General features: G+C 48.0%; 11 protein-coding genes across 11 annotated transcripts; 3 read left to right on the top strand and 8 right to left on the bottom strand.

Moving 5' to 3' along the window:
• Nucleotides 1-949: 949 nt before the first annotated feature.
• LHYA1_G000556 (uncharacterized protein) lies at nucleotides 950-1,575 on the bottom strand (the record flags this gene model as incomplete). The annotated part of the gene is made up of 2 exons (XM_031145548.1): nucleotides 950-1,458; nucleotides 1,518-1,575. 2 exons carry the CDS (start codon nucleotides 1,573-1,575, stop codon nucleotides 950-952), a joined length of 567 nt encoding a protein of 188 aa, XP_031009291.1.
• Nucleotides 1,576-2,139: 564 nt separating this feature from the next.
• Nucleotides 2,140-3,589, top strand: ckn1 (DNA excision repair protein; the record flags this gene model as incomplete). Its single annotated transcript, XM_031145547.1, has 2 exons — nucleotides 2,140-2,522; nucleotides 2,581-3,589. The coding sequence occupies 2 exons, from the start codon at nucleotides 2,140-2,142 to the stop codon at nucleotides 3,587-3,589; spliced, it is 1,392 nt and encodes a 463-aa protein (XP_031009294.1).
• Nucleotides 3,590-4,225: 636 nt separating this feature from the next.
• On the bottom strand, nucleotides 4,226-5,881 carry ITP1_3 (Itaconate transport protein; the record flags this gene model as incomplete). The annotated part of the gene is made up of 2 exons (XM_031145546.1): nucleotides 4,226-5,398; nucleotides 5,453-5,881. The coding sequence occupies 2 exons, from the start codon at nucleotides 5,879-5,881 to the stop codon at nucleotides 4,226-4,228; spliced, it is 1,602 nt and encodes a 533-aa protein (XP_031009293.1).
• Nucleotides 5,882-7,268: 1,387 nt separating this feature from the next.
• On the bottom strand, nucleotides 7,269-8,249 carry acoC_1 (Dihydrolipoyllysine-residue acetyltransferase component of acetoin cleaving system; the record flags this gene model as incomplete). Its single annotated transcript, XM_031145545.1, has 1 exon — nucleotides 7,269-8,249. The coding sequence occupies one exon, from the start codon at nucleotides 8,247-8,249 to the stop codon at nucleotides 7,269-7,271; it is 981 nt and encodes a 326-aa protein (XP_031009289.1).
• Nucleotides 8,250-8,671: 422 nt separating this feature from the next.
• Nucleotides 8,672-8,946, bottom strand: LHYA1_G000552 (PI-PLC X domain-containing protein; the record flags this gene model as incomplete). Its single annotated transcript, XM_031145544.1, has 2 exons — nucleotides 8,672-8,712; nucleotides 8,760-8,946. 2 exons carry the CDS (start codon nucleotides 8,944-8,946, stop codon nucleotides 8,672-8,674), a joined length of 228 nt encoding a protein of 75 aa, XP_031009374.1.
• A 355-nt stretch (nucleotides 8,947-9,301) lies between these two features.
• Nucleotides 9,302-9,919, bottom strand: LHYA1_G000551 (PI-PLC X domain-containing protein; the record flags this gene model as incomplete). The annotated part of the gene is made up of 2 exons (XM_031145543.1): nucleotides 9,302-9,345; nucleotides 9,403-9,919. The coding sequence occupies 2 exons, from the start codon at nucleotides 9,917-9,919 to the stop codon at nucleotides 9,302-9,304; spliced, it is 561 nt and encodes a 186-aa protein (XP_031009290.1).
• A 2,625-nt stretch (nucleotides 9,920-12,544) lies between these two features.
• On the top strand, nucleotides 12,545-13,732 carry YBR096W_0 (Uncharacterized protein; the record flags this gene model as incomplete). The annotated part of the gene is made up of 2 exons (XM_031145542.1): nucleotides 12,545-13,085; nucleotides 13,350-13,732. 2 exons carry the CDS (start codon nucleotides 12,545-12,547, stop codon nucleotides 13,730-13,732), a joined length of 924 nt encoding a protein of 307 aa, XP_031009375.1.
• Nucleotides 13,733-14,088: 356 nt separating this feature from the next.
• LHYA1_G000549 (uncharacterized protein) lies at nucleotides 14,089-14,893 on the bottom strand (the record flags this gene model as incomplete). Its single annotated transcript, XM_031145541.1, has 3 exons — nucleotides 14,089-14,244; nucleotides 14,571-14,605; nucleotides 14,656-14,893. 3 exons carry the CDS (start codon nucleotides 14,891-14,893, stop codon nucleotides 14,089-14,091), a joined length of 429 nt encoding a protein of 142 aa, XP_031009343.1.
• Nucleotides 14,894-16,474: 1,581 nt separating this feature from the next.
• ypgQ_2 (Uncharacterized protein) lies at nucleotides 16,475-17,803 on the bottom strand (the record flags this gene model as incomplete). Its single annotated transcript, XM_031145540.1, has 2 exons — nucleotides 16,475-17,449; nucleotides 17,594-17,803. Coding segments are annotated over 2 exons (1,185 nt in total), but the record flags the coding sequence as incomplete, so codon positions are not given.
• Nucleotides 17,804-18,237: 434 nt separating this feature from the next.
• Nucleotides 18,238-19,537, top strand: LHYA1_G000547 (uncharacterized protein; the record flags this gene model as incomplete). The annotated part of the gene is made up of 4 exons (XM_031145539.1): nucleotides 18,238-18,395; nucleotides 18,441-18,730; nucleotides 18,780-18,917; nucleotides 19,026-19,537. 4 exons carry the CDS (start codon nucleotides 18,238-18,240, stop codon nucleotides 19,535-19,537), a joined length of 1,098 nt encoding a protein of 365 aa, XP_031009341.1.
• Nucleotides 19,538-19,832: 295 nt separating this feature from the next.
• On the bottom strand, nucleotides 19,833-21,609 carry amt1_2 (Ammonium transporter; the record flags this gene model as incomplete). The annotated part of the gene is made up of 5 exons (XM_031145538.1): nucleotides 19,833-20,182; nucleotides 20,233-20,739; nucleotides 20,880-21,064; nucleotides 21,118-21,410; nucleotides 21,505-21,609. Coding segments are annotated over 5 exons (1,440 nt in total), but the record flags the coding sequence as incomplete, so codon positions are not given.
• Nucleotides 21,610-22,128: the final 519 nt, after the last annotated feature.

The raw sequence follows: 22,128 nt of genomic DNA, 5'->3' as shown, positions 1-22,128 counted from the left end.
TGTAGATCGATACGGAGGTACGGAGAAGTGAGGCTGCCAGTACTGAAGTGTCAGTGCCAGCAGGGTTGGAATAGGGCATCGGTCAGTGTGGAGAAGGTGCATGCCCCGGAACAATGCATTTCACCACATGGTTTGATCGGAAATTTCTCGATTTTGGACCCTGGAAGTTTGCAACAGATGCCGGTAACTGACGGTAGGTCTCCGAATGAGCCGAATTCGCTTATATGACTTGTCACGCCAAATCGTCCCAAACGGACATATTAGAATCGCCGATTGTCGAAGTCCCAGCATCTAAAAGAGCAGGCAGCTGCAGGAGATTTGAATTATGCGGAAGCAGGGAGACCACGTCCAAACTTCTTGCTTGTATTCTTTTGTGGCGCAACGCTCACCTGACCACTAATATAGCACTTGTAGTAATGTGGTCATCTTCGACAAACCCTTTCCCCCCCCCCCCCCCCCAACAATAGCAGACACCGCCAGACGTGACATGCGTGTCACGCATAATATGCATTACCAAAACATGAGGCTCACACGCTCTGCCGGTTGCCATAAGATAACGATCACGCGCAGCTGTTTTCACACCCTTGTAGAAATTGTTTGTTCTTGTCTACGGACGGAGTACCGAGTACGAGTACTAGTCATGATAAGAACGCACGCTTTTTCAAGGAACCCGTCTCGCAGTAGACACTCGGTTTCGATGTCATCAAGCCGAGAGATAGGACAGATTCGTGCACTGACTTCCATGATGGAGGGTTGGAGACATTGGGATGCGGCGAGGAAATTCCTCCAATCGCATGGGATTGGATGCAGCGTGGACGCCGTTGAGTAATACTCCGTAGCAAACCCAGCAGGTCCGGGGTGTCAAAACAACTCCCTGGTCAATGCCAAATTGCCAACACCCAGCCACTTCCAATCAGAATAATAGGCTTGAATCTTAGTAATATCGGTCTCAATCAATGTCGAAATTGACACTGGGTTCATAGAGCCGACGCTTCTTGGAAGCTCTGCTTTTTAATTTCCTGGTTGGTTTTGGAGTTCGAGATGCCTGCTGGGCCTTCGACCTTGGTAGAAATGAGTCTGCTATCCGCTCGCCCTCGGCGAAGACTAGATCTCCTGTCATAGATAGGCTAGAGGCTTCTTCCATCAAGATGCCGAGCGCTATCAAGCCAGTGTCATCAAGGCTCTTCCAATCTTGGGCTCCGCCGTCTGTAGTGTTTCGCAAGTAGAAATCAGACGCATAGCAGTGCAGGGCCTTGAGAAGATCAGACTCTGGCAGCTTGATACCAGGCCTCCTGTCGCTCGCGAAGTATATGTCATCTTCTGCGAACCTTGTTGGGGCATTCTTTCGGCGGAACAAGACTGCTTCAGGGGGTACTGGCGCAGCAGAACTTGAGGGGGTGTCTCTAGTGGAGGAGAATACTAATCGCTTCGGGATGAAGCCTGCTGAGGACACTCGACCTGCTTAGATGTTACAATGGGATTGACATGATACAATAGAATGGGTGTATCAAAGGTACCTGCTACGGCGTCATAGAGGGTTGCGGTTTGTCTAGCCTTGTTGTCTTGGAGGAGCATGTTCTGTTCGAGTTCGAAGGCACTTGGCGCCATTCGCAGTGTGTAGGTAGCACCGCCAGCACGTAGCAGATGGGTGCGCGACGATGAAGTAGTAAGTGCAAAGTCGAAAGGAAGGAAGAGGAAGATAGAATCTTGGGCGCGATGGCTGTACTACTTGTACAGTAGTCGTACTTTTGTAGTAGCGTGGATTTTATGGATTTTTTGAAGTTTCGCGTGGAATATCCGCCGCCATTTAAGTACTGTAAGTTACTGACCGGCATTTCCTCTTCGGTCTTCCCCAGGATCTACCCCTCGTGCTGGACACAAAAAGCAGCACTCATTATCATTAGATTCACGGTGTCCCGCTCCACATGACACGTTAAAAACCGGTGCCGCTTTTTCCATCTACCGTTAGACTGACTCTCTGAGCCGACTAACTACCGTTCATATGCGCGTACGAAGTGAGGACGAAGTATCGATATCGATACTGGAGTCAGCGTTTTCCCACCAGCAATAACCAGTCATTTTGAAGCCTATCTTCCTCACTATTCGCCCCTCGGCGCGAACGCACAAGCAACTAAATGGATGAATCAGCTCCTGTTTGAACGATCCACGGGCCTGCTAAGCCCTGAACGCTTTGCACGCATACAGACTACGCGACGCATCTATGCGGTCCAGTCTTGCTCGACACTGAGGTTCAATGGTGGTGAAAAAGAGGTCACCATACCGGAACATGACGCTAGTCAATCTTCTACAGGGCTTGAGCCGGTGGCATCCAAATTGTGGGCGCATCAAGCTGGGGTAACTGCGCTCGCGGTGGACATTGAGAACAGGGTCCTTCTTTCTGGGGGGCTTGATTCCTCCATAAGACTATGGAATCTGGAAGACTGTCCCACAGATGCGAAGCTCACCCTCAAGCCCACTGCTGCGATTTCCAGGCAAGTTTCCAACGGCCCATACAAGATATAGTTACTAACTACCGCCTAGAGCAGCATCAGCACACAAATTTGGCATTACACATCTCAGCTTCTATCCTTTCGACTCTGCGGCTTTTCTCTCTTCCTCGTATGACCACCATCTCAAACTATATGCTACAGAAACCCAGACAGTCTCAGCAGACTTCGATTTGAAGTCTATTATTTATACACATGCGCTATCCCCTATTGCTCAGCATGTGCTGGTAGCTTGTGCAACGCAGCATCCTGCTGTCAGACTCGTTGACCTCCGCTCCGGAGCAAACACGCACTCCCTTGCTGGTCACCATGGGGCTCTCCTATCTTTGGCTTGGAGTCCTACATTGGACTATATACTTGCGAGTGGAGGAGTAGATGGAACGGTGCGATTATGGGACATTCGTAAGAGCTCTGGGCAACTCGGTGTTTTGGATATGGAAGATTCAACTGGCATAGCTGGAACTGACGGTATGGGCAAAAGTTCCCGATCTCGAGATACAGGGAAAGCTCATCATGGCGCTGTGAATGGGCTTACTTGGACCGATGATGGCTATCATCTTGTCTCGGCTGGCCATGATGAGCGAGCACGGGTCTGGAATGCTGCTACAGGCGCGAACACGCTAGCTAGTTTCGGCCCAACTCTCAAGAACGGGCATTTATCAAACCTCCCTCTCATTGTGTCACCTACCGCTTCGACTCCAGCGGGCCAAGAGCTGCTATTCTACCCCAGCGAAAGAGAACTACTCGTTTTTGAGCTCCATCAAGGCAGACTTGTCAAACGCCTGAAAGTACCAGGACCCAATATAGCTTCTGTTAGGTCTAGGACCGGGGAGCGAAATATTAAGAATAGAATAACCGCACTCATTTTCAGAGGTCAAGCTGATGGCATTTATTCAGCTCATACCGATGGTCAGATTAGGGCCTGGCTTCCAAAAACAGCAGAAGATGATAGACTAGATATAGAAGAGGACAGTCTCAAACGCCATGCTCAAGGCGACGAGGACGAAGATGGGAGGAGAAAACGGCAGGTCTTGAACGATGTATTTACGGATCTGACTAGACAGAAAATCAGTTTCGGGTGAACCGAGTAACACTGTCCCAACTACCTCACCGGCAGAGAGTGATCGGCGTGATCATGGGGATGATCAATGGCATGATGGGGTTGGGTGTTATGATATGTCTGACGCTTCAGGAGGATGAGCGTCTCAGGCAGGTTTGCATATCTGTTAAGCGGTCTATCCTATCGATCGCATGTTTGTTTCCCAAGCATTCTCATAGACTAGTACACCTATCTATATCAAAATTTGTCACAACATATCACCCTCACTTGTGATCAGATATTGTCATGCCTCAATCTTGTATATAATGGGGCTTGAGCACTTGACAAGAGTATTGAAGCGAAACATAGTTCAACAAGCCGAGTATTCTATTATAATTACTTCCTTCTGGCTTTCCAAACTTCCGGTATTCGGGTAACGGACCTTGTTTCTTTGCGTCACCATCCAAGTCTGCAAGTTTTTCCGCAGATAACTCAATCTAGCTTCCCTCGATACTTCTTCCTTTCTAGGCAGGACGGTCTCGTTCAATTTGAGATATCAACAACGCTGACGCCCCTTGTATCTATCACTACTTGTAACATCATAGAGTGAAGGCCAAGCGGGAAGTCCACGAGCAATGAGCTCAGCTCTTACTAGCCTCCGTCGGGCAGGAAAGCTCCCTCAAACATTCTCATCTTCCTTCCCCTTCACAGGCCCCACATTGGCCACTTTCTCATCACCTCCCCTCTCCATCAGCTTCCCCCTCTTCGCCCTCCTCTTCTCATCAACATGGTCTCTCCAGCCCCGCCCCCAAGTAACCGCAGCCAATGTAGCCAAACTACTCACGACCAGAAACCCGGCACTGATTGTTGAAAACCATCCAACCCCGATCTTCTCGACGGCAGGTAGCACAGTCGCGCTGCCTAGCGCTGCAAATAGGTACCGGATCATATAATTGCCTGCAATGACTTCCGCGGAACTCGACTGCATCACGTCCAGACAGTACGTGTTGAGTGAGGGGAAGCAGAATAACTGTGCCACGCCTTGGCAGAACATCATGATGACCGGCAGGGGGATGCCACCGAATTTCTTCTCGATCGACCAGCCGTAGATCAACATGCAGGCTGGGATCACGATGCCTAGGAACGGGAGACAGGACCGCAGTCTGTCTTCGGGAACGCGGTTGCCGCCTCTTTTCTTGGTCCACTTGATGGTAATGTGGTCGGCGTATCGGCCGCCGAAAAACGTGCCGACTATATATCCACAACCGGGTGCGAGATAGAAGAGTCCGGACTGGATGGGCGTGGTGAGGTTGAAGCGGGGGTTGAGGATGTAGCGGATAGGGGTAAGAAGCGAATACATGTTCCAGACCAGCGACGAGGATGCCAGAGCCACCATTATCAGATTCGGGTACCGGTAGAGACGTACCACGCGCCATGGGTTGAGCATTCCCCACAGGATGGCTGCCTTTTTCTTGGTCGGCAGTCCGACTAACTCGTCAGATTTTATGTGGTGAGCTGTCTCCGGGAGTAGAAAGAAAGCTCCTAGGGCTGCTACGCCAGCGAGTGCAGTTTGCAGGTAGAAGATCCCACGCCAGGATCTAAAGGTGACGATTATGCCGCCAATAAAAGGACCAAAGGCAGGTCCGATCAGAGTTCCCGAGAGGAACCAGCCCATTGCAGTCGCTCGTTCCGTGGGCCTGTAGATGTCGCCGATGCAAGATGCACCGATGGTCAAGAACGATGTCCCTTCAAACGCCGTGAGGATCCGGAATATGTAGTAGGCGACGAGGTTGGGTGATAGTGCGGTACCGAGCGAACAACCTAGGAATAGGACGGCGGTTATGAGGCAAATCTATCAACGTCAGAGAGGATGAGCGCTTCACAAAAGGTGGGTAAAGAAACTGACAGGTCTTCGTCCGTACACCTGGCTCAGGGGCCCCCAGACACAAGGAGACAGTCCCATAAACAGCATATATAGAGCATTACTCAAGTTGATGATCGTCCCTGTGCTGTGATATGTAGCAGCAACTTCAGGGATAGCGGACAAAATCGTTGTGCTCGAGATTGGAGCAAGGAAACTGCAGAACGAGAGCAGGGCAACGATGATGACTTTTTTTGATGGTTTGATTCTGTCATATACTTCGTCTGGAACCTCAACATAGGACGAGTATTGTTGGATAGGGGCATCTTGCCCATGGGAGACGTGCGATTGGAAATGGGTCAGAGATGGAGGATGCTCAGCGACGCTCACTGTCGAAATGGAAGCAGAATCACCATGTGTTTGCGAGAGATTTTCAGACGACACCACGGGATTTTCATGGGGGGTCGGAGACATGATAAAGTATAAGTTTTAAACTATGATTCTGAGGTATGAACTCATATGATGATGGAAATATACAGCAGACGCGGTTGAAGTCTTCGTTCTGCTGGATCATGAGAGGCAAAAGAGAGCGTACGGGAATTGTGTCAATCCTTAAAAGCAAATTGTAATTATGGGCAAAATGAAAGAGCGTAGTGAACAGCCAAAGATATAAAGAAGCATCGTGAGTCAAATGCCTTGCTGGACATTGGACAAAACAAGGTGGTTGTCCGACAACGGCCAGCTCCAAGGTCGAACGAATTAGTCTCGCCGTCATGGCAAATTCTGCAACATGTTTTGCCTAGGTAGGCAAGGTTCAATTATCGGAGCACCGCAGTCGTTAGAATATCCTCAATCCTGCTGCTCTGATTTGTTTGTTTAGATTCAAAGACCCAAGGGTGCAGGCTAGTGCCGTCGTTGCCGTAGTATGTATTAATTACAGCAAGTATCGCCGCCGGCTGCAGTGCAGTGCAGTAAAGGAAAGAGCGTCGATTTTCGGGGGAACTCCAAATAAGTATAGAGCAATACTCGTACTCATCTTACCGCCTTTACTGATGACCAGGTAGTACTTTACAAGCCACTTGATGCTCTATACGATCTCAAGGAAAAACATCTTCCGGAAGGTTAAGCGTGCCATGCCGCGGTGAAAGTAAATCTTGCCCGCTGCATGAATCCCACTTTCAGATCAAAGAACGTGCATGCATGACAACAAATTCATGTCTGTGTTATCTTGCACGAATCATTCCTACCCTCTCACCTCTCACGTGGAAATCTCCGAAGAAGATACATTTTGAGTGCAGTGCATTATTAGAACGGACCCGAAAGATCAGATTGCGGGCCGCCACCTTCGCCCGTGTGCTTTTCCGGTCCGGAAATCTGATGTGCGGAAATGGATGGCCCTCTTTTATCCGATACCGCTTATTTTTGGTTCCGAATCAGGGCAACGGAGCTGAAGTAGTGTATTCACGGTCTAAGATTGTTGAGAAGTGTGGTTACACGCAGAGTCGATCCCTTCAAAAAAGAGTCAAAATTACATCAGTGATTTTGGGCTTTCAGGGGGGTTTCAAGAAGTTACCATAGAAGTCAATACTCCTGGTAGTTTATACGATATGTAGTGAAATATTTCCACTGTATATATATATTGAACCTCTTCTTGTTCTCATTGAGCTCGGATGGGTTGAGAATCCCCGTAGACTCCTCTCTAGACTATATCGAACACTTTTTGTAAATACCCATCGAATTTCCAAAATGCCAACTTCTCAGATACAAAATAAATCACCAGCCGCAATTCCAATATAGAGGGTAACGAGACTTGAAGTGGAATACCGCTTTCCCACACCCCTTCTCCTTCAATTCCTCCAAATCATTTCCTAGCCTCCTCACCACCCCAAAACTCCTCCACAATCTCCACAACCTTTCCTATATGACTCCTCACGATCTCATGTCCCGCTCTATCCACAACCTTCATCCCCTTCTTCCACTGTACACTCTCTAGTAATTCCCTCTTCATCATCTCCATTGGAAAAACCTCATCCTCGCCACCAAGCACAACCAGCGTCTCCATCTTACTTTTCGACAACTCCCTATACGTCTCGTGTAAATCAAAAACAATACCGCCCCTAAACGACCCTACCAGACTGGCTACATGACCACGATGATTCTTCATCTGCCAAATCTGCGCAGCTACAGGATCAATTTCTCCATTCTTCAGCCTCTCCTTCCACCCCTCTACAGGCCGCGCATCCAACCCCTCAATAGCGTCAATGATTTTCCTCTGAGCAAGCCATTCACGCCCCCACCCCCCATCTTCGATAAACGCATCGTACCAACTCTTATCACTCTTCTTCCACAGCCCAGCAGGAGCGACCAGGACCAGGGACTCCACGGCTGTCGGATGAGTGACTGTGAAGCTAGCTGCAATCGCACCCCCTAGTGAGAAGCCAAGGACATGAGCACTGCTCCATCCGAAGTGCAAGAGGAGCTCCAGCAGTTGGTGGTGATACAAGGCAGGAGTGTGCGGCGCGAGCGGGGTGGAACTTAAGCCATGTCCCCAGGTATCGTAAAGCACCACGTTCTCCCCTTTCCCAGCGAGTGCGAAGGCCAATGGTGCGATGCCGATAGCTGGTGTCCCACCACCGTGGACGAGAATTACATTTCGTCCAGTTGGGGGAGAGCTGGGTTTGAAGATGTAGTAGTGGGTATAGCCCCAGGAGGAGGGAATAGTTGTGCCTGGAGGGAGGAGACCGCCGAACTCTGCATCGAATGATTCGGGGGAAGGAGCGGGGATATGGTTTAGGCCAGAAATATTTGGTGGTTGTGGAAGTGTCGGGGCTGAGGATGTCATATTGTTTCTGGCTTCAGAAGTTTTCCTTCAATATTTCAACGAGAATAAGTATTCAAGAAATCCACTGGACTAAATGTGGAGTGGCTTTGAAGAATTCGAAGATGTATGAATTGAATGCCCAAAATGTTTTAGGAAGAGGAATATATAATTTGAAGCTATAAGTCTGTGTCATGAAAATTGAAACATGTGATTCGGTGATTTGTAATACCAGTACAAGTGATGTATAGCCGCAGCAAATAGAGATAAGGAAGACCGAAAATAAAACATAAGCAAAGCCAGCACGCCCTGTGGTATACACGCATGAGCTTACCACTTTCGATTAGTGATAATACCACGTGTTATCAGACTTCAATAACACCTTTTTTCACCTTTGTTTGTGATTATATATTCCATCATATTATGATATAGCCAATTAACTATACTTAAAGACCATTAAGATTATTCTGGGCAGTCATGGCATCCCCTGTTCTAAGTGAGTAAGGCTTCTGTTAGGGGAAACTAGCAGCTCACCGATATCCACGAAATCTAACAGGACCACATTAGGGTTTGCTCCATGCTGCTGAGCGCAAAGCTCTGCCTGTGCACCAATACTACCATTTCCAGTCGCAGCATTTGTATCTGGAGCGCTGCCCCTATCTGGCATCAAAATCCCCGTGCTGAGGACTTCGATATCCAGAAAGTGGTTGACAATATACATGAGTCCAGCACCGTTGGAGCCAGATGGTCTATCAATAGAACAATCGGGAAAGTCAGAAGTCGTAACATCATCTGTTGGTTGAGATTTCCGAGTCAGTATTGCTTCTTTGGAACAATCAGGGCTATACTTGGAATGGACTAGGGGGTTATCTGGGAAATAGTAACAGTCTCAACTCTTCGATGAACAAAAAACGACGTTCTACCCTAATCAAATGAACACGTACAGGGAGTTTCCCAGAAATAAGAAAATTCACTGCATAATAAGTCAGTATATGGATATTTTCATAAGAAAGGTCAGGCGTCTCGAGACATGATCCTGGGGAAGAGACAGAGGGGGTGAGATAAAAGAACTCGACTTACTCCAAAATATACGGGACTGTCCCTGTGTTCGAGTTGTAGTCTATCATCTCAGTTAGAGCAAGGGCCATGCTTCGTGCGGAAGAGACATTTCACGAACCCATAAATGTGATCAATCGAGTATTAGCGGATATCAAGTCTTGCAGAGTTGGCCAATCGCCCAAAGCAAGCTGATTTGGCGGCGTATAGGTATACTTTGAGATTCCAGCATCGTCGTATGCGTCAGCAAACATGCTCACCGCAATGGCGTCCCCATTTGTCAAGAGCAATGTGACGACCTCATTAGGATTAGAGTCCATCCAAGTTCTGATAGCAGTAAGATAATCGGCGAGAACTCCAGAATCTTCCTCCCAGCAGGAAGTATGGCACAAGAAGATCTGGTTGAGAAACGAATGTGTCTGGGCTGTAAGAAATCGAATGCCGGCGTTCAATTGGCCCGTAACATCGAGATTTTGGTTGTCAGTTGGCAAGTCCCCAACAAAGGCCGAGTCATGGGCTCCTATTTGCGTGATATTGGAATATTTCCTGGAGCACAGTGCATCATTCCCATTGCAAGCAGCTGCGCTGACTTTGCAGGGACCAATCAGAAAGAGCCAGAAAAAGATTTTGAGAATCATCTTGTCGACTTTGACAATTTACCCGAAGCAGTGAGAATTAAAGAGAAAGGGAATAGAACGTGGGGTATATATGCAGAAGAAAACCAGATACTGTATTTTTTGGAGGTTGCCTTCCTATTCACGCGGCTGCCATGGGCAGCTTCCCCATATGGCATGAGATCGGGTCATTTAAGGTTATGATCCGCTGTCATGTCCAGTGTGAACCAGTTGGCCTCGGCTTGTGCGACAGGTTTATTCTGTATTTATGCGCAGTGGTACCTGAGAATACCGAGCTTCTTCTTGTGGTTGGCAAATCGTGTAGTCGTCTGGCTGTGTGATTGGAAACGACAAGAAGAACAAGCGCCCGAAAGGATCGCAAATAAGAATGAAGCCGAGAACTGGGGGAGATCTGAATGATCTGCATCGGTCTTGCATGAACCTAGATCCATGCCGGACCGGTAGATTGACAAGGGCCGGGCCTCACGAGCCATGATTCTGCAAAACAACTCTTAAGACATCAGCCTCCTACGTGGTCGTCGCTCAAAAGGTCAAATCTTGTAGGCTCGTGGCAGAAGGTAGGTTGGCAGGTGTCGATCTATCCATGTACCAACAGGAGCAGATTCAGTGTCAACGCTCTTGTCTCAAGGGTAAAAGACGCGAAGGATCGTGACTTGCACAGGTGGCAAATAATGCATCTTGGGTCGATAGATGAATGAGTGCAATGCGTGGTTAACGAAAGCTGGAAGGTGGTGTGGTGTTCCGAGGCGAAAATCTCCAGTATTAGCTAAGTATACTGGAGCTGAGCTCTCGGTGATACTACAACCACCAGAACCACTCACCGAAGCAGGCACACTATTACTCCGTATCGACATGCCTCATAAAACTCCGATGCGACATACTACTCGATAGCAGGTAGCCTTCCAATTTTCCAGTCCTGTCTGTATTTAGCAGGCGAACCTCGTGACATAGGCTGCCTGTGACATAGTATCGTACCAAGTCTCCCGCAACACTTCCCCCAACTTCACCCCTCCTCACTAAATGTTCCGCCATCCTCTCTTCATCATTCTCTTCGACCCAAGTACCATAACTTGAAGCCGAACCTCTCTTATTCTCCCCGCCATGTTCGCCTATGACTCTCGCCTTCGTCTCCACCGCCCTGGCATTCCGAGGCAATCTGACTTTCAAGGAATATAATATTTCAAGCATGTCGCTTCATGGGAAAGAAGGTTGCAGCAGCTATTACGAATGCAACACTAGTACAGCCACTCCAATTCCACTTCTTATCTTTGCACCCCTGTCAATTGCCTCGAAAAATTCGTATCTGGGGGGTTTCTAGCCGTGGGCACACTTGTTACTTCTCCTGCGGCGAAGGTTGTATTTGAGGATTTGACAAGGTCGAGGTGTCCAATAAGGTTAAAGGGATGCAGTAAGGGGTACTTCTGCCATCGCAGCTAATGAAATATCCGTATTTTCTAATTGCAGCAAGTAGGATTGTTCCCTCCACAGCAGATTATATCTGCTGAAGGTCAAAGTTTAGCATCGGTTCCTCGAATTCTTGACATAATGTATCTTTCCGCTTTGACTAATGGCATTGCTGGTACGCTAGTCGAAGATTCAGCAGCATCAATGTATGAAGAAAGTCTCGGGGCCTCTGAAACAATATGGGAGTAAATTATCTGGACCAAATATCTGGAAGCTGTCAGAGATAGAACAAAAATCTATAACATTTGGAATGAAGAGTCTATAGACGCTCAACTCGACACCCTTGGAAATGATGAAATAACGGGACTATGACAACATGACATGAAATGATTTTTGACGCAAATGCAAGCAACATATTTGTTGTAAACTTAATCAAGCGTACACAAGGAGCTTCGCAGCCCTCCATGCCTCTTCCTCAATACTCGCTACACAGTAAGAGGTCCAACGGGATTCATTGAGGGGGCAAGAGAAGGAAGAAGGATGGAAGAAGGCTGAGAAGCTTTGGCCCTATTTGGTGAGCGAATAGCGTTTTGAATATACCATACAAACGACGAATCCAATTGAATTTTGCTCTATTAGATTCGATATATCGCAATTCTGGTTGGATTAACCCTCTACTTGACCTTCTATTTAGGTTGAATCTAATAGAATGGGTATATTCGCGAATCTACGATATAAACCTCTAATTTAAGAAGAAGCCGTATTGCTTGAATTGAATATCACGAATCTAGCGTTCCACGTGATGCTGTATATAATACGACTTTTAAGGTAATATATCTATACTTGTTGGTATCACAAGGTGTGCACTGGTGCTGGCCTAGATGGCGTTTTATGCTAGATTCGATCGAATTTATATATTCGTGAAAACCATATTCGCTCGCTAAACAGGCCCTTAAAGAAGCTAAGCCCTTCCCTTTCACCTGTCCTGTCGATGCCTGTGCTGTGGTGGGGTAGCACGTGGGTCGGCGTACAATTTGAAACCTCCGATGTACCTCGGCGCCGCCGAATGCGAAATTGGCGACACGACTCATCCACCCCATGCACATAAATAATAGATTGAAAGCACCTACAAGTACACAAGTATTGGAGGGAGGGCATTGTAACCATCCTAGCCCACCAGTCTCTCCCTGTCTCCTCTCCTCTCCCCTCTCCCTCTCCCTCGCCATGGCCTCCGCAACGCGCCTCCCCCTAAAATCCATCCTCTTCACGGGTACACTGGTCTTAGGAATCGGAGCTTCGAGAGTCAACTTACGCTCTCACGCCCTATCCTTCTTCACAGGATCAGGAAGAAACTCCCGAATACTCGCAGCGGTTATTCTCCTTGCCAATCTCAAGAATGTGCCATTTGCCTGGCATTACCGGGTATGGGGAGCAATCCTGCGCCATTGCCTCTTCAGCAAGCCTCGAATGCCACCCGCCCTCGCGACCTCGTCGCTCTTCCTCCCCGTAATCTCATCTTCCTATAGTCCGCTCTCCGAATGCGACTACAACCTGCACAAATCCAACTCCACTTACTTCTCCGATCTAGACGTCTCGCGCTCTCATCTTGTCTGCGCTCTCCTCCAACCCGGAATCGAACGGCTACAGCATAATGTGCGGGAGAAGCTGGTGCTGGATAAAGAAGGGCAGCCGGTGAGGGCTCGGTGGCTTATCATGCTGGGAGGTGTGATGTGTAGTTTTAAGCGGGAGATAGGGATATATGAGGGTTATGAGATGTGGTCTCGGCTCCTATGCTGGGATAGAAAGTGGATCTATGTGGTGCGTACAAACTTATTCGAAAGTCTTGATATCTTTTCAGCGGTTGCGGACTCTCTGGGACATCAAACAATGTCTCAAGCTCTGACTCCAGGCCCCTTCTCGAACAAGCAATACTGACTGCGCGAACTATAGGTCACACATTTCGTGAAGAAAGGAGCTGTTAAGCCTAGTGCCTACATCTTAGATGACGGGAGCTGGTTTGGTGGTAAAGGGTATAAGAAAGTGGATGGGGAGGGAGGGAAGGATGTTGATGAGAAGGCCATATTTGCGAGTGCCATTTCTAAATACGTGATCAAGTTGGGCAGGTTGACCGTTCATCCCGAGGTCTTTTTGCAGGCTTCTGATATGTTGCCGCCAAAACCAGGTGGATGGTCATCCATGTCTAATTCGGGAGAATCCACTCCAGAGACGTTGGAAGTTGAGACCACCGAAGTTGAGGTAACAGATGAATGGGATTGGAGGAGAGTAGAGGCTGAGAACAAGAGAGGGCTGGCCATTGCCGAGCATTTGGGGGCATTAGATACTTTACACCATGAGTTTACTGGTAGTCAAGCGCCAGCGGTGGGCAGGTATAGAGATTTCATTTCCATGTAGAAGTTCTGTAACAACCCTTAGATAGACTAGACCGAGATGGTCTCGGCATACCTAGAGAGGGCTCGCAAGATGCTGAGGACCTAGATAGATCGTTTGTGCGTTGCTTTATAGACTACTAATGTTGACAATTTGCTAAGAATGGTGCCTTATTTCAATTCAAATTTTCTACAAGTAGAGAACTATATTGTTGCTCATTTTTGGCTATTGTCACAATATCACTCGTTCATATCAAGATTTTGGTTAAAAAAAAACGGGTTTCTTTTCATTAATAGATGCCATTGAAGGACAATCTCCTGATATTTCCATCCAGTTTCACATACTTCGTTATTTACAATATACAATTTTATGATATGCGCTTACAAGGCCATAGCAGCGAGCATGGCAGCGGCACCGACCATACCAAAGGCTTCAACCTTAGATCCAGGATTTGAGGCGGCAGGAGCGCTTGTAGTGGAAGCAACCGCCGAAGAAGCCACAGAGGCTGCGCTTGAAGCGGCACTTGTCACACTTGCCTTTGCTCCGCTACTGGATGCGGAAATTGAGGATGCCGTCGAGGATGCCGTCGAGGATGCCGCGGAGGAGGTTGCAATAGATGAGACCACGGAAGACGAGATTGATGAGGCCTGCAAGTTCTCCGAGTCAGTATTGCCCAATCAAGAAATATTTATGAGTCCGGATGAGTTCAAGCAATTGGGAAGTCTCGGAAGACTTAAGCACCCAGTATTTGTCCAGAGGAGGAAGCGGACTGTTGGGGGGATTTGCATACCACGGAAGACGCTGCAGACGTTGATTCAGATGCGGCGGAACTTGATCCAGAACCACCCGAACCGGCAGCTACCAAATCACAAATCTTGCCGGTGATGGTTTGCACATCTACACTTTGTTGGTCATTGGACAGTAAAGCAGGTGTGGAAGTTACATACTCAGGGCATCAGAAACTTGGCAGGCCTTGAGGAGGCAGGGGGTTGCAGACGAAGTGATGCCAGCCTTGGCGGAGCCGCACTGGCACGCATTGTCGGTGATGGAGCAACCTGCACCAGTGATGGCAGTTTGCAAGCAGGTCAGCGAGCAGGCTGGAAGCGAGGCTGTGAGGTCTGCGATGGATTGTGTCTGGGCAACAGCGGCTAAGATAGCAATAACGGTAGTGTATGTGAGCTTCATGTTGACGGCTGATTGAGTATTGGGAACGAAGGTACAGGTTAACTGCTAAGTTTTGATATAGAGATGACTAGTTTGTTTTTCCTTTTTATCAGAGATGAAGGATGCAAGATGTGAGACAGGGCGGGTTTATATGTACATGGGCAAGATTAGATTTGGCTCTGGTCTCCCAACATGGCCCCGCGGGAAGCAGGGCAGGGCATATGATCGATGGATGGAACTGGTAGATGGAATGGGACCTCGGTAGGTCCTGCCTGGCGGTGCCAGCTTTCCCTCTCCAAACTAGGAATGTTTGCCTCAAAAGCTGGAGATCTTTACCTAGTCAGAGATTCCGGGGAAGTTAGTAGACACTAGCCCAGAAAAGGTAATGTGCCTTCAACGTACAGCGAGGTCATACGGAGCTGGGACGGTTGGTGGACTGAGAATGAAAGCAATAGCTTAGTGGTGGCCTCCTGCTTGGTCGGATGGGGCCTATGCGGCTGGCTTGCATACAGTCTTGCATGGTAGGTATCCCACGCGATTGGACAAAGGACCTCGTACTCAGATCAATATAAAACACAGCACCTTGCCAATTCATACTTCGTCACTTCGTGGTATATTGATTGATCATCTGTGCGGATTGTGACGCTTAGATTACTTTCCCGCTCAATACCAAGCTGTGGCCAGTCTTTCACTTGAGGTTGGGACAATAATACTCATAAAAGTTCGACGTGATAGTCTCGAGCTTTTGAGGCTTGCCCACTTGATGCAAACACAAGTACAAGCCAAATTACAAGGTAACCTTTATGCGCCTCGAAATAAACTTTAGCATTACAATAAGCTTAAAATCTCCTCGAAAGCCAAGTCGCAAACACATGATAGAGCAACCCAAGAGAGGCACAAACCTCGAATAAGCCGAGGTGTCTTCTGTTGAAGTTTATGATTTGACTTTGCGAGGTAACACAAAGTGGCTAGATGATGCCCGGCTCTGGGTAGATCCCCAGTTTGGGCTTTCTCCGAGACAGATCCAGTGCGGGGAATCTTGGGATGGATGCGGAGAAAAGTTGAGCTAGTATCTTAGTGTGCACGGCTTGATATGCACCAAAAATGACATCCAATTGCTGGACTTGTTCTTACAAATAGCTGCGGAGCATTCGCCTGCTTCGGTATAGTATGAACTCAAAGTACCTCTAGTACCTGACATGTCCCAAACGGTTTTGGCATGTAGCATAAGCAGGAACATGTGTTCAAGTTAAGTTGACCTCACAGGATCGCGGATGTAAATTACCTTGCCAATGAAAGCTTCGAGGAGCGGAGCAATAACCATGAAGACTCCTCAGCTTTCTCAAAGAACATGCACTAGAGACATGTCCCTAGGTTCGTAATAAGGAAAATTTGGGTTCGCGGAGTAGCGTGGCGTGTCCATTGAGAATGATTCCGTGAGGAAATTGAGGGCATAAGTATAAAACCCCTCGTAGTCTCAATTGTGACGTGAGATAGCCTTGTAGTGGTGACTACTATAAAGCATTTTATACCCGGCGCGCCATGAGGGTGGATATCAAGTTGCTCAGGTGCAAGACCTTAATGATGAGAACATATACGCATTCATTTCTTCCTCAAAAGTCCCTCAGCATCCTTCTGTTCCTCCTCCCACCATCCCTTGAATGTCTTTAACCTCTTCGTTCTCTCCTTGGCAATTCTCTTCCCTGGTCCGGTTTTCATCATGCCCTCTAACTTCTCCAATTTGTCCTCAAAATGCTGAATCGTCTCCCCCATATCTTTCGCCCCCTTCGCACCTCCAAAAGTAAATGTCCTGCCAATTCCTACTGCCCCGATTGCATCCAAACGATCTGCGTCCTGAACAACTGCCAGCTCCGGATACCTCTGAATCAACCCCAGAGTCTGCGCAGGATCCTTTACCTCAGTAGAATAGCTCACGCCAAGCACAATTCGTTGTACCTTGATGGCTAGTTCTTCTGGAGCCCCAAAACCCAGCAGCGTAGCAAGCACAAGCGTATTACCATCCTGTCCCGGCTCAAGATACTTCTTATCACCCACATCATGCAGAAGCGCCGATAGCGTAACAATATGTAGATCCAGATCTGGCGTCTCGTCGAATAAAGGCGGCGATTCTTGGCGCTCCTTGATCATATCGGTGTATATCAAATGTGCCAGCCCAACAACGCGCCGTATGTGGTTGAAATCGTGAGAACCATCGTATTTGCTCATATACTTCTCAACGAATGCTGTGACTTTGGGTATAAGAGCGGAATTGAACTTCGGTTTTGCCGCCTTGCGCTTCTTCGCGGGCGGTGTTTTCGACTGTCCTGCTTCGGTTTCCAGCGGTGCAGATGGTGCTTCGTCCTCTGACTCGGAATATTCCCTGAATTCCGGGTATTTGGAGCGTCTTCTGAGTCCCAATTTCTGCCGCAAACGCGCGAGGCTGCGGGACTTGATCTCGAACCCCTCGGCCAGTAACTCTGCAGCTATCTGCTCATCATTGAGGTTCTTGTTATAATGATAGATTACTCTATCCCGCAGTTCTTGGGAGGAGGGCGTGCGCAGCTTCTTGCGTGGGACCTGATCTCAAATCAGAATTGCTTATCAAGGAGCATGCTGCCTTGTGGTTGGGAGTTGTTCAATGTCAGAGAAGATTAAGAAGGGCTTTCAAAACTCCCGAGTTTATCTAAAGGCAGAAATAACATGGCGAGTGAAATTACTCACGTCCCATGTTGTGAGTCGACGTGATATAGTACGTTCGCTGACGTCGAGACCGTGTTCTAGGTTCAGTCTCCTAGCGATATCAATGATCGGTACATCATTCTTGAACAGGTCAATTATATGGTCCCGGTAGGGCTCGAGGGGCGTGAGTTGAGGTCGGCCTCGTTTGCGAGGGGTTTGTGCCGGGCTGCTCTCTGGGCTCGCTGACATGCTCTACTTGTAGAACTTTGTCCGAGTGGTGGTTATGGTTTCAAGGAGAGCTCGCGGCTTAGAGTTGAACGGTTGGCGATTTCACTCTGAGTCTCTATGGCCCGCCCTATTCGCAGCAGATAACAACACAACTCCCAACAAGCCGAAATATTTCTGTAAACATCGGAGAGAATGAAAAATGGCAAGAAATCCTCAATTCAATAGAGTTCGGTGACTTGGCACTGCTGTAACATTCGGTCAGTTGTGAAGAATCCTTCATATTGAACAAGTGTCAATGAAGAGTGTTCAACCCCGCGCCTGCGGGGATCCTCCCCTCACGAAGGCGGGGAAGTCCCCCTCATTTGATATATGTTTCTTCCCTGTTACAGACATTCATTTTTCAGTCCATAATCTTTCACCTCCTTCGAAACATCATCTTCATATTACGACTAGTCGAGATGGCATATCTAAAGCCGCAAGCAAATAATCGACTGACACAGATCAGCGACTTCTTGACCGGTAATAAGACAGCTACTGCTATTCCGTTTTCCCCAGATTGTACAAAGTTCCCTCCTCGAAAAGATGTTCCCAGAAGAGAAGACGCACCAGAGGGGGCGTAAGTATCCTCCTATAACATATCGACCAAGTTAACTTGTTGCAGGGCTTGGGTCTGGGGAAAGGATGATTATCTAGGACGAGTCAACCTCCTAACACCCGCTCGGGTCGCTGCAGCTTCAACAGAGATCAAAAGCGGGCAAATAGTCCCCTTAAACTTGCCTCTAGATGTGCCCAAAATCCCTGCGTTCAACCGCCAGCAGTTCAAACATGAGATCAAGGAGTTGGCCCCTGGCGTTGCTTACGACGATATATACACGATGAATACACAGAGTGGGACGCAGTGGGATGGACTGAGACACATGGCTCATATATCGACCAAGACGTTCTACAATGGTGAGAGAGCTTGGTATGATATTCAATATGCAGATATTGACCCTTCTAGGCACCAAAGGAGAGGATATCAAAGGACCAGAAAAGAATGGAAAGTGCGGCATTCATCACTGGGCTCAGCATGGAATTGCTGGGAGGGGAGTGTTGATCGATTATTGGACCTACGCTAATGAGAAGGGCATGCCCTATGGTAAGCACGCTTCCTTTCCCAAGTTAACAACGGATATGAAAATCGTCAACGTCCACGTTGGTTGTTCTGCGTGAAGTGGAACTTGTAAAAATGCTGACATTGATCTAGACCCATACGAATATTATTGCATTCCTTACTCCGAATTGTACGCATGTGGGAAAGCGCAAGGCATTGACATCCGTCCAGCTTCTCAGGGCGGTGATATTATGATTGGAGACATTTTATTCATTCGAAGTGGCTTTATATCCACCTACTATTCGAAGACTCCAGATGCTCGTGCTGCCGCAGCATTGAGGCCGCATGCGCTCGGAACTGCGGATGGGCAACGATGGGCCGGTATAAAGCAAGAAGATGTGATGCTCGACTGGCTACACGATTGCTATTTTGCCGCTGTTGCAGGCGATGCACCAAGTTTTGAAGCTTGGCCAAGTCACGAGGAGTATATGCTACATGAGTATATCCTCGCATTCTGGGGAATGCCCTTGGGTGAGCTGTTTGACTTGGAGAAATTGTCCCAAACTTGCAGGGAGAAGGGGAGGTGGACCTTCTTTGTCACTAGCTCTCCTAGTAACTGTGAGGGAGGAGTTTCGAGCCACGGGAATGCATTGGCTATCTTTTGAGCTGACATGCATGGGGGCACCTATTCGAAGGCTTTTCATATCATCCATTAAACAATCATCGTTTTAGTCTTGGACAATTGAAAGGGTGCAGGTGATCATCAGGCCCATAAGCTTCGCCGTCCAGATCCTAGACTCGGGCGTTTGGTTTCAAGACCCGTGAGATCAAGCCCGCGAAAACATATTTACAGTAGATGGTTAACGAAAATGTATTGTCTTCTAAATCTATTCTAACGAATCCATCGATGGAGATATCTATCGCTCAAATTCCTACCAAAGTCAATCATCTCTTCTTTATTCAAGCCTTCTTGGCATCATCAGACGAGGACTCCCCCCGGACCTCTTGCACCTGCGGCGTCCCTGGAGAACTGAGTCCTGTCTCCAACCTTTTTCTATCCAATTCATCGAACATCCCCCAGTCACCGATCTGTTCATCGAAGAACTGATCTGAATCAATACCATTCATCTCTGCCTCTTCTGTAATTCTCAAGTGCATTCCTGGAATGAATTTCAAGATATATAGAAGGGCACAAGAGACCAGAAACGAGTAGGCGGAGATAGCGGTGATTTCGGCAAATTGTTTTCCGACTTGCATTCCATTGCCGTCGATTCCACCCGAGGCAATTGTAACTCCATCGAGTGCAGAAACTGAACAGGTCAGTCACTATGCTACTAATCGAAGGAAATTCTAGACTTACTTGATTTAGTGGCAAATATTCCTGTTAAGAAACTGCCAACCATACCTCCAATGCCGTGGAGTTTAAAGACGTCCATACCCTCATCAATATGTAACCAATCATTCAAGTTTTGAAGAAGTGCACAAACGACGGCGGTGACAAAGCCTATGACAGCTGCGAGCCATGGCTCCACATAGCCAGCCGCTGGGGTAATGCCGACCAATCCAGCAATGGCACCTTCGCAGGCCCCAACAACGCTGAATTTCCGACCATGCTTGAAATAGTCAACCATTACCCATCCTATTACTCCCGTCGAAGCAGCGGTATTTGTGTTGAAAGCTGCTACCATTGCTCGTACGCTGGCATTCAAAGCACTCCCACCGTTGAAACCGAACCACCCGAACCATATCAAAACCGTACCAAGGAATACAAGTGTAGTATTGTGAGGCTTGCCGTGAGATTTATCGCCGGCGTGCTTACGTTTCCCAAGGACGAACGCATAGGCCAATGCTGACCAGCCCGAGGCGACTGCAAATTACGGAAGTCAGCGTTGATCAATTGATGGGTTTCCAAAGTCTTGGAGGGAGGAATGTTTCGGAAGGCCCAAGACATGCAAATGGACATTGATTTGTCCCGGGGTAAAGGGAACGCTCTGGGAAGTTGCTTACTATGAACTGGTCCGCCTCCAGCAAAATCCAGGGAGGGCAGGTTGTAGAGCCAGCCATTTGCATTCCATGTCCAGCATGCAATTGGGCAGTAGACAATAGTAGCCCAAAAGAAGCCGAATACAAGACTAGGAATGATCCGACCTCGCTCAAAGGCCCCGCCAACTACAATCTGCACTGTACAAGCGCTATTATCAAATTAGGCCCAGAATCCCCAAGTTCAGGTGAGAGGTTAATTTACCAGAACAATAGCTGGTAGAGACAGAAAACAATCTCGGGGATTACAGCCGAGCCGGGAGACGGGGCAGCCATGACATTTTTCATCCCAAAATTAGCCATGTCACCTATGAAAGGCCCGGCAGTCCTCGAATACGCCAGACTGTACCCCCAGAACATCCATTGAAAAGTTGTCACGGCACCGACCATCAAGCTCTGGAATAGAAGAGTGACCGCAGACTTGCGGCGTGCGAGGCCTCCATATAGAAGTCCGATTCCCGGGATAATAAGCCAGACAATGAAGCCACAGAACACGAGCTACGGTAAATTAGTACCATGTTTCGGTGCATATTTAGAGTCCTAATACAGCAAAGGCAAGGGGTAAAAATAAGGAAAGGGGTTGGATGCGTACGTATGTGTAGTGATATTCAAACCCGGCATATTGGGCATTCACGTCGATTTGCGTGGGGTCTCCGCCACTCGGAATTGACGAGTTGAATACTGGCTGTCTAATGTCAGCTTTTGGGGCATTGTGTCAGGACTCAGGTGTTGTGCATACAGCGTCGCTCATTTTGACTACCGGTAGCAAGAAATAGCAGCTGCAAAGAAGAGGCCGTAGTCAAAAATGCTTCCTCGAGAGCTTACTTGAGGACGCGCACCAAGGGGCATGCCATCCTTAAGAGCACTTGGTTTGCCAAGGTCTCCATTTCGCATGGGCTCTCACGAAGCCAATAAGATATTCTTTGTTATCGCATCTTTATCAATTCGTCCTTGTTTAGGAAAGGCAAGATGCTTGGCGGCCGTATCTATAGACGGGTTGCTGGGAATTGAAGCTGTTAGACTGTGTCAGTAGTGCCTGTCACTCCGGGATGAGTTCCGATATCGTGACAAAGAACCTTGATATTGCACTGATAAGAGGTTATCTTGGCCGCAAAAGCGGATTGTATCGCCTGTTTAGGACTAGTCTGGTCATTAGAGTTTCCAATGGAATAAGGTTACTGGTAAAACCTTATTTTCTTACACAAATAATTAGAAC

The sequence above is a fragment of the Lachnellula hyalina genome, assembly GCF_007821495.1.
Source record: "Lachnellula hyalina strain CBS 185.66 chromosome Unknown contig00006, whole genome shotgun sequence".
In the NCBI taxonomy this organism is placed as follows: domain Eukaryota; kingdom Fungi; phylum Ascomycota; class Leotiomycetes; order Helotiales; family Lachnaceae; genus Lachnellula; species Lachnellula hyalina.
Note: the sequence above shows the minus strand (reverse complement) of the source record. Positions and strands in the feature narration are given on the sequence as shown.